The sequence below is a fragment of the Seriola dumerili genome, unplaced genomic scaffold (genome assembly GCF_002260705.1).
Source record: "Seriola dumerili isolate Sdu_G_001 unplaced genomic scaffold, Sdu_1.0 BDQW01000388.1, whole genome shotgun sequence".
Taxonomy (NCBI): Eukaryota; Metazoa; Chordata; class Actinopteri; order Carangiformes; family Carangidae; genus Seriola; species Seriola dumerili.
The window spans coordinates 182,259-195,874 of NW_019174643.1; the positions used below are offsets into that span (position 1 = coordinate 182,259).

The 13,616-nt window shown below is 42.1% G+C and overlaps 1 protein-coding gene across 7 annotated transcripts in view; it reads left to right on the plus strand.

Annotated features, from left to right (window-relative positions):
• exoc6b (exocyst complex component 6B) overlaps positions 1-13,152 on the plus strand; it is an 86,012-nt gene extending 72,860 nt beyond the window's left edge. For 3 of the 7 annotated variants that reach the window (XM_022761095.1, XM_022761098.1, XM_022761100.1), the window contains 3 exons: positions 8,870-8,982; positions 9,683-9,694; positions 10,599-13,152. In XM_022761095.1, the coding sequence (XP_022616816.1) occupies positions 8,870-8,982; positions 9,683-9,694; positions 10,599-10,725 (252 nt within the window). In that variant the 3' untranslated portion in view covers positions 10,726-13,152. Of the gene's footprint in view, positions 1-8,869; positions 8,983-9,682; positions 9,696-10,598 lie in introns of those variants that run through there. The other 4 variants (XM_022761097.1, XM_022761099.1, XR_002665598.1 and 1 more) reach the window with 3 other exon arrangements.
• Positions 13,153-13,616: the final 464 nt, after the last annotated feature.

Genomic DNA, 13,616 nt, shown 5'->3' on the forward strand with positions numbered 1-13,616 from the left:
GCGCTCGGTCTGCAGACGCTTGACGGCGTCACTGCGACGTGTGAAAGTAGGAATGCGTCAGTACGAGACCAGCGCTCACTTTGCCTTGGGATCGAGTGTAAGAAAACGTCAGGCCTGCGTCGCGTTTCGACTATTCCGGACTGATTAATTGATTAATTTGTTGTCATGGTGACAGTGAAATGGTATTATAATGTGCGGTCGATACTCTCATCGGTTTAATAAGGTCTCATCGGCACAAATATAGATTCAGTTTAACATTGATTATGGTAGAAAGGAGAGAATTATATTATATATTATACAGTGAAATATATTTAAAAGTTTAAATATCTAAATTAAATTTAAATTGCACGATATAGTAGCAACACGATATAGTAAATAAGGAGTGATTGGTGCACAGCGTGGTCAAACCCAGTCAACTACACTTTAACTTGAATGTTCTGTCTCCAACAATCCTGCTCTACTTTAATAATCCCCAATTACTTACTACAAAATAAAGCGACACAGGCAGGACTCTTATTTTGAAATGTTTGTATTGACTTACAGGAGCTCTGTGCTCCTGTGTGGAAATCCTCCAGCCTGCTAAAAGTGCCCTTGAGCAAGTTCCAGTGGTGCTGCTCTGTAGCTGACCTCTGACCTCTCTGCGCAGGGGAACAACACAAAAGCTGGCGTCCCTATAGGGAGCAGTTAAGTGCCATGATTTTATCTTTACCCTGCTGCATTTTATTACCCAGCACGTGACGAGCAGTCGACCCGCCGCTGATTAATAAAGCGCGGCGTGTACACTGAAGGGGCATCGCGGTGGAGGCTGCGCTGTGTTGTGGTTACTGGCAGCCGTGCGCTGCGGTCGTGGAAATGAGGCTGAAGGCAGATGTACAAAGATACAAGCTTTTGGCCCCTCCGGTAAGAAAGAGAAATTAGTTCCCTGTTGCAAAAGCGGTAAACATCCAAGCTTAACTTCATTCCGGTCATAGTTGAAGATGGAGTGATACGGTTCGAGCCGCAGGATGTAAGTTTGTGTTGTCGTTGTAAGTGATGACGGACGTTTCACACACTGGAAATGTGACGTCAAAAACAAACGCTGCCAGACACAGAGAGGAGAGAGAGGAGAGGAGGAAAGTGTGAGAACGTTTCTGTTGTTTGTTGGAGTCTCTGTCAGACACACAAGCGCCAGTAGCTGGACAGCGTTGCCACGATAACCTCTGGATATGACCTTTGACCTCTTGCTTTCAGAGGTCAAGAGCGGAGTTTTGGGGTTAAGTGTAAAATCCTTTTTTGCTGCGGGTTGTCAGTCGGCTGGTGTTTCTGACCTGGTTACAACAAACCTCCAGCTTCCCAGACGATTTTCTCTCTTTTATATTATTGTCATTTTTAATGTGTTAAGGTTTGTGTCTGTTGCCTGGATACAACAGCCAATTACACATCATCACCTGCGCTCCTCAAAAATCATGATGGAGATTTCTTTAAACCCAAAAAAGAACTTACACATTTGAGTTGATGGAAAATGGAAGAATCAGTTGATTGATTGAGAAAATGTATTTATTTATATATATATAGATAATAAGTCATTTGTTTAACTGTAGATGGTTCAGCTTTTCTTAACATTAAAGCAAAGTGAAATCTTCAGGGTTTAGAGTACAGAAAATATGCCTGTAAAGCCTAATAATGCATTCATGAGATTTAATACACACTTTAAACTTAATAAATAACATTTTAAAGAACGATATTTTCTGTTGTAGAGAGCATCTTAATCAGGTCACACAAGTTTATCATTGTTTTCTGATGGTGGCGTTAAAGGTATTAAAGAAAACGTCGTGTTTTTCCCCTTTCTTCTCCTTCTCCTGAGACCTTTGTCCCAGAAAACTGTGGCGTCCCACCCTGACATTGATAGGCAGGTGTCAAACTTATCTTTTTTTTTTTTCCTGGTCTTTTTAAGTGACCTTTGAACCCTGAGAGGGAGATGGAGAGATGTAAGCAGAGACAGAGGCAGGTAGAGAGGGAGAGACATCTGTTGTTGTTTCTTCCTGATAAAAGGTAAAAGCCTCTCGTTGGAAGGAGGTGACCGCTGTGATGGACAGGTGTCAAAATGCTCCATCTTTATTTTCCTCCGCAAACAAGCGGGACATTTTTCTTCTCTTTCTTCTTTTCTTTTTGACCTTAAACACGCTCCGGGCAGACGGCGAGAAAGAGGCGTGATTGACAGGTGTCAGTGTGGTCTGTGTGTGCCGGTGGTGACCTTTGAACTCGAGTGAGGATTTAGTGATGAGTGATGAGGGACGGGTGTCAAAGCGAACTTCTTTTTTTTTCCCCTCCATGGCGGCGGTTTCTTTGCTTTTGGTGACCTCTGAACTCGTCTGATCTGGAAGCACCAAGAGGCTGAATGAGACAGAAACTGCATGGATCCTGTTTTAATTAAAGCGAAGTGACAACTATCAACTATTGATCAATAATCATCATTTACTTCATATTTTCCAGCAAAAAAAAAAGAAAAGTTTCCTGCTTCTCTTTGTGTTTTAGACTGTTGGTCAAACACGAGACGCTGGAGGAAAACACCTCGGGTGAAACTGTGATGGGAATTTTTCCTGGTTATTTCTTGATGGTTTAAAGACCAAAGACTTAATTGAGAAAGTGATTAGCAGATGAATCAATGTTTAAAATACTCAGATCTCTTAAAATTGCAGTGGATGGATGGATGGAGGTAGAGATGGATGGACGGAGGTGGAGATGGATGGATGGAGGTGGAGATGGACGGGTGCCAAAACGGCTGCATTTTCTTGATAAAAGTCAAATCCACTTTCCTTGCTTTTAGTGACCTTTGACCTCCTCCCTGTCAGATTTAAAGAAGAGACGGACAGCTAGGAGAGCTGTGAGAGGAGTGGAAGGGATGGATAATGGAGGGGTAAGAAGGAGTGAAGGAATGTGGGGAGGAAAAGAAGAAGAAGTTTGAAAATATGACTTATTTTAAATGATGAAATCGAGAATCGTTTTTATTTTTTCCCTCTTTGGTCGAGATAAACGATCTTCGGGTGTTTAGTCACAAATTTCTTTCCTTCATAGCAGAAACATTACATAATCACAACCTTTCTGTGTGTGTGTGTGTGTGTGTGTGTGTGTGTGTGTGTGTGTGTGAGAGAGCGCAGAGTGTAAACATGATGAATTCTGGGTGACCCTGACGTTTGGCCATTAGGAACGGGAACACAGCAATTCCCCGAAGGTCCTAAACAAATAAATCCTGCCCACAGCCGGAATAACCATTAACAAGTCTGCTAAACACTGAGGAGGAGGAGGAGGAGGAGGAGGAGGAGGAGGAGGTATGGATGGAGAGAAAGAGAAAGGAAGGATGGTGAGATTGAGAAAAAGAGGGGGAGAATTGGGAGAAGTGCAACGTCTAGATAGAGAGGGAAAGAAAGGAGGGATGAGTGAAGGAGAAGTGAAGCTTACATGGAGAGAATGAGGAGAATGGAAAGAACAAAGGCGGAGGAGAGAAAGAAATGAGGAGGAGGAGGTGAAGAAGATAAGGAGAGCAAGAGAAATCTCTCCATTAGATGATGATGGAAAGACACGAAGAAGGGACGGGAGTTAGGGAGAGAGGGGGAGATAAAGGGGGGAGTAAAGAACGAATGGAGGGATGGAAACTGAGGCAAAGAGAAGAGGAGGAAGAGGAGGCAAAAGGGGGAGGTGAGGGAGAAGAAGAGGAGAGGAGGGATGGAGAGATGGGAAGAGAAAATGACAGGAGTAGAAAGAAAAGGAGGAGAGGAGCTGGGAAGAGGAGGTATAAAGATGAGAGGAAAGAAAGGAGGGATGGAGAGATGGATGGTAAGGACATGAGAGGAAGAGAGGGAGAGAAGAAGGAACAGAGAGATAGAAACAGGAATAGTTGAAATGGAGAGAATGAGTAGAAAGTAAAGATGGGAGGAGGAAGAAGAAGGGGAGAAGAGCAAATGGAGGGAAAGAAAGCAAGGAAATGAAAAAGGGAACAAGAGGGAAGAAAAGAAGGAGGAAGTTAGAGAAGAAAGAAGGGATGTTCAAAATGGAGGGCGAGTGGGGGAGAGAGGAAGGAGTGATGGATTGAATGAGAATAAGGGGGAGAGAGAGAAAGTAGACACAAAAAGAGAGGGAGTGGGGGATGGAGAGAGAGAGAGAGAGAGAACCCCATTAGCGGAGGAGAAATGAGAGAAAACAAACAAGAAATGTGAGGGTAACACGTCACTTTGTTTTTCTGCTCGTCCCCCAGAAGAATAAGAGGAAGCAATAATCTCTGTGTGTGTGTGTGTGTGTGTGTGTGTGTGTGTGTGTGTGTGTGTGCGTGTGCGTGTGTGTGTGTGTGTGCGGAGACAGGAGCGATAGCACGGGGGAGGTCATGGCGAGGTGAGAGAGGGGGAGCGAGACGGAGAGAGAAGTTCAGCGAGAGGTGAAGAGAGAGACCTGTTTCTTTCTGTGTGTGTGTGTGTGTGTGTGTGTGTGTGTGTGTGTGTGTGTGTGTGTGTGTGTGTTTGCTCAGGAGCGACCTGCTGGCTCGCGTGTAGCTCGTTTTTTTGGAAAGCCCACGCTCTCTCTTTTCTTTTTCTTTTTTTTCTTCTTCTTCGTTTCTCTTCCATTTCCATCAGTCTTATCTGCCTCTCCTCCTCCTCCTCCTCCTCCTCCCTTCTTGTTGCACTTCTCCTACTGTTTGTTCCCTCCCTCCATCCAAATTTACCTACTGACCTCAAGTTCACCCAAAACTCCCTCTCTCCTTCTCTCTTTCTATCTCTTCTTCTCTCTTCCTTTCTCATCTCGCTTCATCTCTCCTTCTCCTCTTCTCCTTGTCTCCTATCCTCTCCTCCCCTCCATTGCTTCATTACTCTCCCTTTTCTTTCATCTTTCTCCTCTTCTTTCCTTGTTTCCTTTCCTTCTTCACCTCCACCATATTCCTCCTCAACTTTCCTCTCCTCTTCACTTTATCTCTTCTCTTTTCAATCAGTTCATCTTCTTTCATCCCCCTTTTCTTCTTCTTCTGTTTCTCCCATCTTAACTCTTCTATCATTTCTGTCATCTCCTTTCTTCTTCTCTTTTATCTGCCTTCCTGTCTTGTTTCTTTTCTCATTCTCTCATCTTATCACTCTTCTCCTCTCCTCTTTCACCTCCTTACCTCCCCCCGTTCTTTCGTCTTTCTCATCTTGAACTCCCGTCTATCTTATCTCTCCTCTCCTCTTTTCTTTCCTTCCCATCTCTTCTTATTGTTCCCTCTCCTCCTCTCTCCTATCCTCTTTTTCTTACTCGGCTTTCTTTCCTTCTCCTCCCTCTCTTCTTTCCTTCGTTTTCTTTTGTTCCTTTAATTCGTATGAACTCCTCTCATTCTCTTTTTTCTCCTTCCCTCTTTCATCTTCAATCCCGGTGAGAATCTTTTTGTTGAGCATTTGTTTTCTGTTATCTGTGATAGGAGAGAGAGAGAGAGAGAGAGACACTGACAGAGAGAGAGAGAGAGAGAGAGAGAGAGAGAGAGAGATGTGCTGAGCTTGATTCCAGAGTAAAGACAACGATCGTCTTAGATAACATGAAAATCTCATGGACCTCGGCTACCAGCTTGTGTGTGTGTGTGTGTGTGTGTGTGTGTGTGTGTGTGTGTGTGTGTGTGTGTGTGTGTGTGTGTGTGTGCGTGTGCGTGTGTTAATGCAGCTTTTTAGGGTTATTTCCTCTAAACACACAGCTACAGTATCTTTATCTGGTACACCTTCACCTTATCCTTACCTCTCTCACACACACACACACACACACACACACTTTCTCATGTATCTGCACCTAATTAACTGACATATTTGCTCACATAACTTCACAGACAGATGATGTTTGTGCTTTATGTAACTGCCTTTATTTGTGTGTATACCTGTTTGTGTGTTCACACGCTGCCTGTTATCGTGCAGCGTGTGTGTGTATGTGTGTGTGTGTGTGTGTGTGTGTTTGTACTTGTTTATACGGGAGGATTAGCAGGTCAAACCTCGGCCGTGCAAGGGTGAACTCGGGGACAAAGGAGAGAGAGCGAGCGATGAATACAGAAGTGAAAGGACCAGAGGGAGGAAGGGAAGGAGGAGAAGAAAACAGTGATAGGGGATGGTGGGAGAGGGAGGGAGGGAGGGAGGGAGGAAAAGATCAGGAAGTCCAAATGAACCATTCGTCTTGCAGTCTCCCACCAAAGCCAGATTTAGAGGAAACATCGGTTTTTATAACTCGTTGGTGGACGCTGAAAATATTTAGGACACTTCCTGTTTTCATGAATGACTGTGATGAGGTGAAGTCAGGTAAAAAGCCCTGACCTCTTGTTGCATTTACACCAATCACAATAGAGAAAACTCTCTCAGCTTCTTGAGACACATTTGACCATTCAATCCTCAAACTGTTAGAAAAGAAAAAGTTAAAAAGTGACGCTGGTTTATGTTTATTTAACAGTTTTGTTACATACATATGTTTCAGCAGAATGTCATGAAAAGAAAAAGTGAATTTCCACAAAATTCTGCAAATATATGATTGTTAGGGTTTAAATTTAGGAGTTCAGCCATAACGATGGTTTATATTTGTAATAATAATAATAGGTAAATAACTGATGAAACTCTAATCTACGTGTTTGCAGATTAAAGAAATCAACTGAACTTAAAGGTAGTTGTTAAATTGTTCAGTATTAGACACACAGTCTCGTCTGGATCAGTTTAAAGTGACGATTGTTTTAGCGACACACATTGTTCTCCTTCTGTAAATATTGTCGTGTGGAATTATAACGTCAGATGGGAAATGGCGGGAAATTAAAGTAGGGTTGAACAATACGACAAAAACTTCTTGTTTTCAATCGGATGCCAAGAAAAACCTGGAGCTGAATCACAGATACTGATACAGAGTGTCAGTCCGACTAAAGTCAAGTCCAAAACCTCTAGATTTTAACTTCTGTAAATGTTCCAATCAAATCGTTTGTCGCCACAATTGGTCGAGTGAACGCAGCTGATTGTTTCCTGTTTGACGAGTCAAATAGGCGCCACGGTGTTGACCGAGCAGCAGCACGACCCAGCAGTTTTCTAAATGATGACAGAGACATTGACAGGATGAAATTTGAGGTTAAATTTGTTCAAAAACCTCAAATTCAACTTTTTTTAAAACATTTTTTTAAATTTTTTTTTATCCCTCTTCAAACTTTGAATGTGTGCCACACCGACAACGCCTGTCCCCGTCTGTCTGCTTCCTGTTTGTCTAATGGCGCACCTCCATCTTCTATCACTCGTCCATCCTCTACCCTCGCTCTTATCTATCCATCTTCATCTGCCCTTCCTTTACCCCTCCCTCCCTCCCTCCCTCCCTCCTCTCTCTGTGCTGTTATCCATTTCTCTCCATCTGCGTCTCTTTCCATCTTTACTCTCTCTTATTTTCTCTCTGTCTCCCACATGTGGTTTCGCTCTCCATCCCTCTGTACTCCTTTCCCTCCCTCCCTCCCTCCCTCCCTCTCCTCCTCTTCTCTCATCCCTCGCTCACATATGGTTTCTCTCTCTGGATCTGTGTGTGTGTTTGGTGTTACCCAGAGTTCACTGGGGCTCCTTGCTCATATATTTGTGTGTGTGTGTGTGTGTGTGTGTGTGTTACAGACAGAGATAGAGAGACTGAGAGTGTGTACGTCTGCAGGCTTACGAGGTTTGCCTGCCTGGGCCTGTTTCTGTGTGTGTGTGTGTGTGTGTGTGTGTTAGGTCGAGTTCAGCAGGGCAGCAGCAGGTTATGCAACAGTTTCAAATGTGAGCCATTTAGAAGAAAACTTCACCCCCCCTCCCCCTTCACTGTCGTCCTTCCTCCCTTCAGACCTCCACACGCTTCTCCTCGTCTTCTGTTGTATGTTTTGTTTGTTTATGAATATATCCAGCTGAAAACATCCCAGAACTTGAGCAATACAGTGGATTCCTGGGAAATGGGTCAATTAATCATCTGTTGAGAGTTGAGGACATAAACATTACGTCTGGGCTGCACCAGCTTTTGCATATTTCCTCCGTTATGTTGCACCATGAAAAGAAATTGGTGTCGAGTGACACAGTGGCCAGAAAACATCCATAGCATAGTTTTATAAAAATAATTAAAAACAGAAACAAGTCACTGTAGCGTCACAAGCTTTCGCAAAAAATAACATTTTTACATGACAAACTATTTATTAAAGTCAGTCATTTATTTATGTGAAAACATGGAGAAATATGTGCTTTTCCAAGTTGTTGTATTTGTTTACAAATATAGGGAAATACCCGATTACGCTAAACTAACAGATGCAATTCAACCCATTCAGTCTATTGTAATTTCTGGTATGCGGTGTTTTCCTGAAATCTAATTTTTCCACTTTACATCTTTATTAAACAGCATTTTCGGTTTTGAGTGTCGTTTCAGATGCGTCGCCCGTTTTCTACCAGTTCTTTTGAAATATAATCTAAACAGTGTGTTTGTTCTAACGTTTACTCCTGGCAGTTAGCAGCTGTAAATATTAAGCAACAACTGATCTGTTTAGTTTGATGCAACCCCATTTTTATAAGTTAAGTTTACAAATATCTCTATGAGTAGAAAGTCAAATTGAAGGTTTGAACTTAACACTTTAAAAAGCAGCTTAAAGGTACGTTAGACCTTTTGCTTGATTTCGTAACAACAGTTAAGATTTCTCTCCATATTTTGTAACTTTAGCGCTGCTTCGAAACCGGTTACCACGTCTTTCTCAACATGTTGACTCGTTAGCGTCTGAGCCAACGATCCGCTGGAGGATGTTGGTTTTTACGCTCTCACGGCTGAACGGATCATTTCATTTCCCTAAAACTGGACGTGTTTCTGTGGGTGAAAAGGGAACATCTTTTCTCGGTATCTCACCATCTCTCTTCCTGTCTTTATCTAGTTGCTGGAACTGTTCACCCAGTGGGATTGGTCGACCTACCTGGCTGACTACGGCAAACCCACCTGCAAATACCTGAGAGTCAACCCACACACTGCACTGGCCCTGCTGGAGAAGTGAGTACTCCTCCATTCACACACACTTTCTCCCTTTGTTCTTGGATTCATCACTTCTTTGCTGTAATTTAATAACGTAGTGCCTAAATAATTAATCAGTTAGTTGACAGATCTTCAGCATCTGCATTTTGATCATCCATTAATCACTTCAGTTATCAAGCAGAACTGCCAAACACGCTGCTTTTCCCTTGTTTATTATGATTGTAAATTGAGTATCTTTGGGTTTTGGACAAAGTGAGCAGTATAAAGACGTGGCACTGGTAACGTGTGATGGATATTGTATTGATTGAATGATTAAAGGCTAGCGTTCCTCCCCTGCCTTCAGTATTTATGCTAAGCTAGGCTAAACACCGCTTTCGATGAACACTTCGTTTCAAGTCATTTTCAAGCAAAGATTTGATGGTTTCATTTATTTAAACTTGAGGTTTAGTTTGTGTTTTCTCGGTCATACATTATTATAAATTCAAGATCTTTGGGTTTTGTTGTGTCTCTTTTTTGTCCAAAAAATGAATCAAATATCATCTCACTCTCACTAAAAACAGCCAATAAGCACATTTCCCCAAATGTTAACCTGCTTGTTTAATGGGAAAAATGATATTGATATATTTATTGATAGTGGACATGACTTTAAGTTGCTCCATCCTTCTTTGCCTCCACCTCAGCTGCTCTTTTCTCTCTCCTCTCTGTGGTGTTGTGACAGGTTATTTAAGCCGTGAGTATTGTTTCTCTGTGTGTGTGTGTTTGATGATGGCATGTATAAATACTGCACAGACGAATACTAAAGTGTGTATATGCGAGAAATCATTTTTTATTTGTAGGCGTGTCTAATATTTCATGATACGTGGCGAGAGGCACGCACACACATCCTGATCACAAACACAAAATAAACTCATGCCATGATGATGTTTATCTCCGCGGGCGTTAACAAAGGGACGTTATCGCTACAACAACACCCACATCGTGTATCTGTGTACCATCAGATTATCAGTGTAGAGCCTGAGCTGCTGTGGAGATAGTGATGATAAACCCACACACACAGCTATAATCTGAATTTGTGGATTACCTTTTGAGAAAGTTCTCACACACAGACAGAGTGGCATGATCCCGCCCATTGTTCAGCACAGTACGGTTGACCTTCTTTAATCAGGTTCAGGATTTTTTCTCCGGAGCGCCAGTAGGGCCAAGGCCCCGGTGGTCCCTCTGTGCCCAGGAGGAAGCACCCTGCTGGGGCTTGTCTGGTCTGCTGGTCCCCTGAACTTCCTGGAGGTCTACAACTGCCCAGTGTTCTGCGACAAAACACACACACGCTGAGACACACTTTCTCATGTGACACCGGACACACACATAGTGAACTCTAAAGCCGACATGTCCTTTTCTTCTTCAACAGGCGACTTCAGCAGAGATGTGTGTGTCTGTACTGAACATGCTCAGACTAAACTGTGCACCACAAGTTGTGTGTGTGTGTGTGTGTTTCCTGAAAGTGCATATTTGTGTACTTACAGCATCCAAACTGTGAGAATCTAATACACAGTATGAAACACTAAAACAGACCCTTGTTTTTCGTGATCCTCTCTTTCTTTTCCCTCCACCAATCCCTTCTTCCTCTCTGTCTCCAGGATGAAGGAGATGAGCAGGAAGAACAACGTCTTCGCCCAGTTCAGGAAGACGGACAGAGACCGACAGAAACTCATCGACACCGTCATCAAGCAGCTACGCAACCTCATCGCACAGCACCACACCTAAAGTGAAACACCCGATTGGCCAGCCGGCCCGACGCCACCTTCTAATTGGCTGATTGAATCTCGAAACCTTAACTTCCGATCTATGACGCCCAAAACAAGCAACAAGCTCATTGGATAACAAGCTCGTGCTGTGGTGTCAGTCAGTTTCACTTCAACTCAAATTGATCTGCGTGAAACTTAACAAGAAAAATCATCAGCGTGGCTCAAGACACAAGCTGAACTTTGACCTTTAAAGATAAAGTTATCGATCTGGTTCAAATTCATGCCCAAAAGAAAAATAAACATCATCACCTGCCTTATTCTCAAACGTGATTTGGTCTTAATCTTAAAAGCTGCTGGGATGTGTTCGATTTCTGGCCTGTGGAGAACGATCAATTAGAGCAAATGAATTATTTTAAAGTTAAATCACCTGCTAAAACATCATCACAATCAGTGATTAGAAAATATAAAACGTATTCATTGTGCTCAACTGAAGTGTTCCTAAACCACATACTCTTCTTGTTCATCCTTCTCATTTGAAAGAAATCTCTCAGTTTCCAGTTGCTGTGACACTTTGTTGCTGTACTTGTTGCTGGATGCTGTCGAGCCTCGTTACCAACATATTTATAAATGGGAACCCGGGTTCATTTCATCCGTAAGTTACGTGGGAATCGTGTGCGAGAATCTACGTGGGGTTTTCTTTTAGCGAGAACTCACATTTTCAGATTTTCTTCTTTGTCGTAAACTCTAACCGAACGGGCTGGTTAAGCAGTCTGTCGCCTTTAACGTCTTCCACATCGCTCGCTCTCTCACTGTTGCACAGTAACAGCACGTTTTGAATGTACATCAGCGAGGGTCGTCTTCAGAAGCAGAATGTGACGTTGTGACATCGCAGCAGGCCGAGCACTGAACTAAAATAAATTAGTAGATATTGGTGGCGAATAAAGAGAATGTTACTCCTGTATCCCTTATCTTCTAATAAAGGGGGATGTCGACGAAAAATGGCAACCCTTCTCCCTCTTAATATACAACCTGCAAACACTTGAAACACTTGAATGGCTGCTTACATCTGGCAACCTCATTCCCACATCCTAACACATGAAAGCACAGTGAGTGTCTGGGATATAAAGGGGGGGGGGTGTTGTCCAAACATGGCAACCCACTCCATCAGATTTGAACTGGGGGGGATGCTGCCTGAGCATTTTATACTCATGTATAGACGTCTCGGTCTTAAAGAGGGGGATAACACCCCAACCTGGCAACTGCTCTAAAGTGTATAGTGTTTTGTTTGTGTGGTTGATTAGAAAGAAACTAATTTGTATAGAAATCATTGTACTAATGGCAAGCACACACTTTCATGTCTTCCATATGCCAAGCTGTGTGTGTGTGTGTAGTGTCGCTGCACAAACTTTTGTTTAGTTAAAGCACAGGACATAGTTACACTCTCACTAGACTATTTTTGGGTCTTTAACCAATATGGGTCTTTTTTCTTTTGCTCTTTGTGTTGCTTTTTTCTTGGAACTTTGGTGCAATAATAGCATTGGAAACTGCAGCATTGTGTGTGTGTGTGTTAATCATTGTGCTTTTATAAAGGGATTCAAACTTACAGCGTGGGTGTCAGAAGGGAATTTAATTTGTTCCACATTCGATCATGTCGTGTGGGTGTTTCTGTGAGTTTGTGTTCACTTGTGCATGTCGGCGAAGTGTGTGTGTTTGGGTTTTTTTTGTATCCATCCTTAGCTGTGTATCATTTTTAGGTGTTAGTAAGGGGACGGGGCCGTCGTTATTGAATGTGCCTTTGCTGTGTTTAGTTTTATTTCCCTGCCGATGAAGCAGCAACACTGTGATGTTTGGACTCTGGACACATATATGTACAATAACAAAAGCAACCAGTGGGTTATCTTCACTCAAAGTCCTCTTTCTGGGGCTTTCAACCACATCTATTCGTTACTTTACCTTTTCTGTGACACTAATAATGATGCTCTATGCTGCTTTTGATTTCATCCAAGTAGTAACCTGCAGTAACACAAATATTTAGACTTGAAATGGGAACTGATCTTAAAGAGCGTAAAGATCTTGCCATTATACTTTAAATTGCTAATGAGCTTCAGCTGCTGAATTTTGGATGCATTAAATGTACTTGCCCATTTGGTAAAGGAGCAGCTCCAACCTCTTTGCTCAAAAGCACTGTGGTAGTAATAGGCAAGGTTGACCGACAACCCTCCAGTCACCTGCCATCACTCTGACCCTAGTCCTGCTTGTCTGACAGTGTTCAGAGTCCTTGCGCTGCAGATGTTGCTGCTGCTTTGTTTTGTATTTTGTAAACAGAAATCTTTATTGAGACAGAAGCACTGTAAACGCTGTTGTATTAAACCACTAATAAAATAAACTTAAATAAAAATACTAATGAAGTTGCAACAAATACCAACAGACAAATACGGAATAAATGGAAAAGTGTTGAATGTTTTGTCTCGCCTGTTTCTTCTGAAGCTTCAAAACAATGAATTTGACTATTTTTACAGTTTGTCTCCTTATCCCCCTGAGTACATATTGTGTAAATGATCTAGTCAAAAAAGTAGTTTTGAATTGATGTAAGTTGTTTGGTACATGAGCGGATTTTTACATAAGAACATCAAATGAAAAAAACTGTATATTATGTCATTAAAATATGGCAAAAACAGTCATAATATAGTAAGACCTAAAAAGTGAAAAAAAACGACATAGTATAGTATGGCAAAAACGTCATAGTATAGTACAGCAAAAAAAGTCATAAAAAGTCATGGACCTAAAAAGTGAAAAAAACGACATAGTATAGTATGGCAAAAAAAAGTGAAAAAAAGTCATAATATAGTAAGACCTAAAAAAATTTAAAAAACGACATAGTATAGTATGGCAAAATAAGTCAAAAAGTCA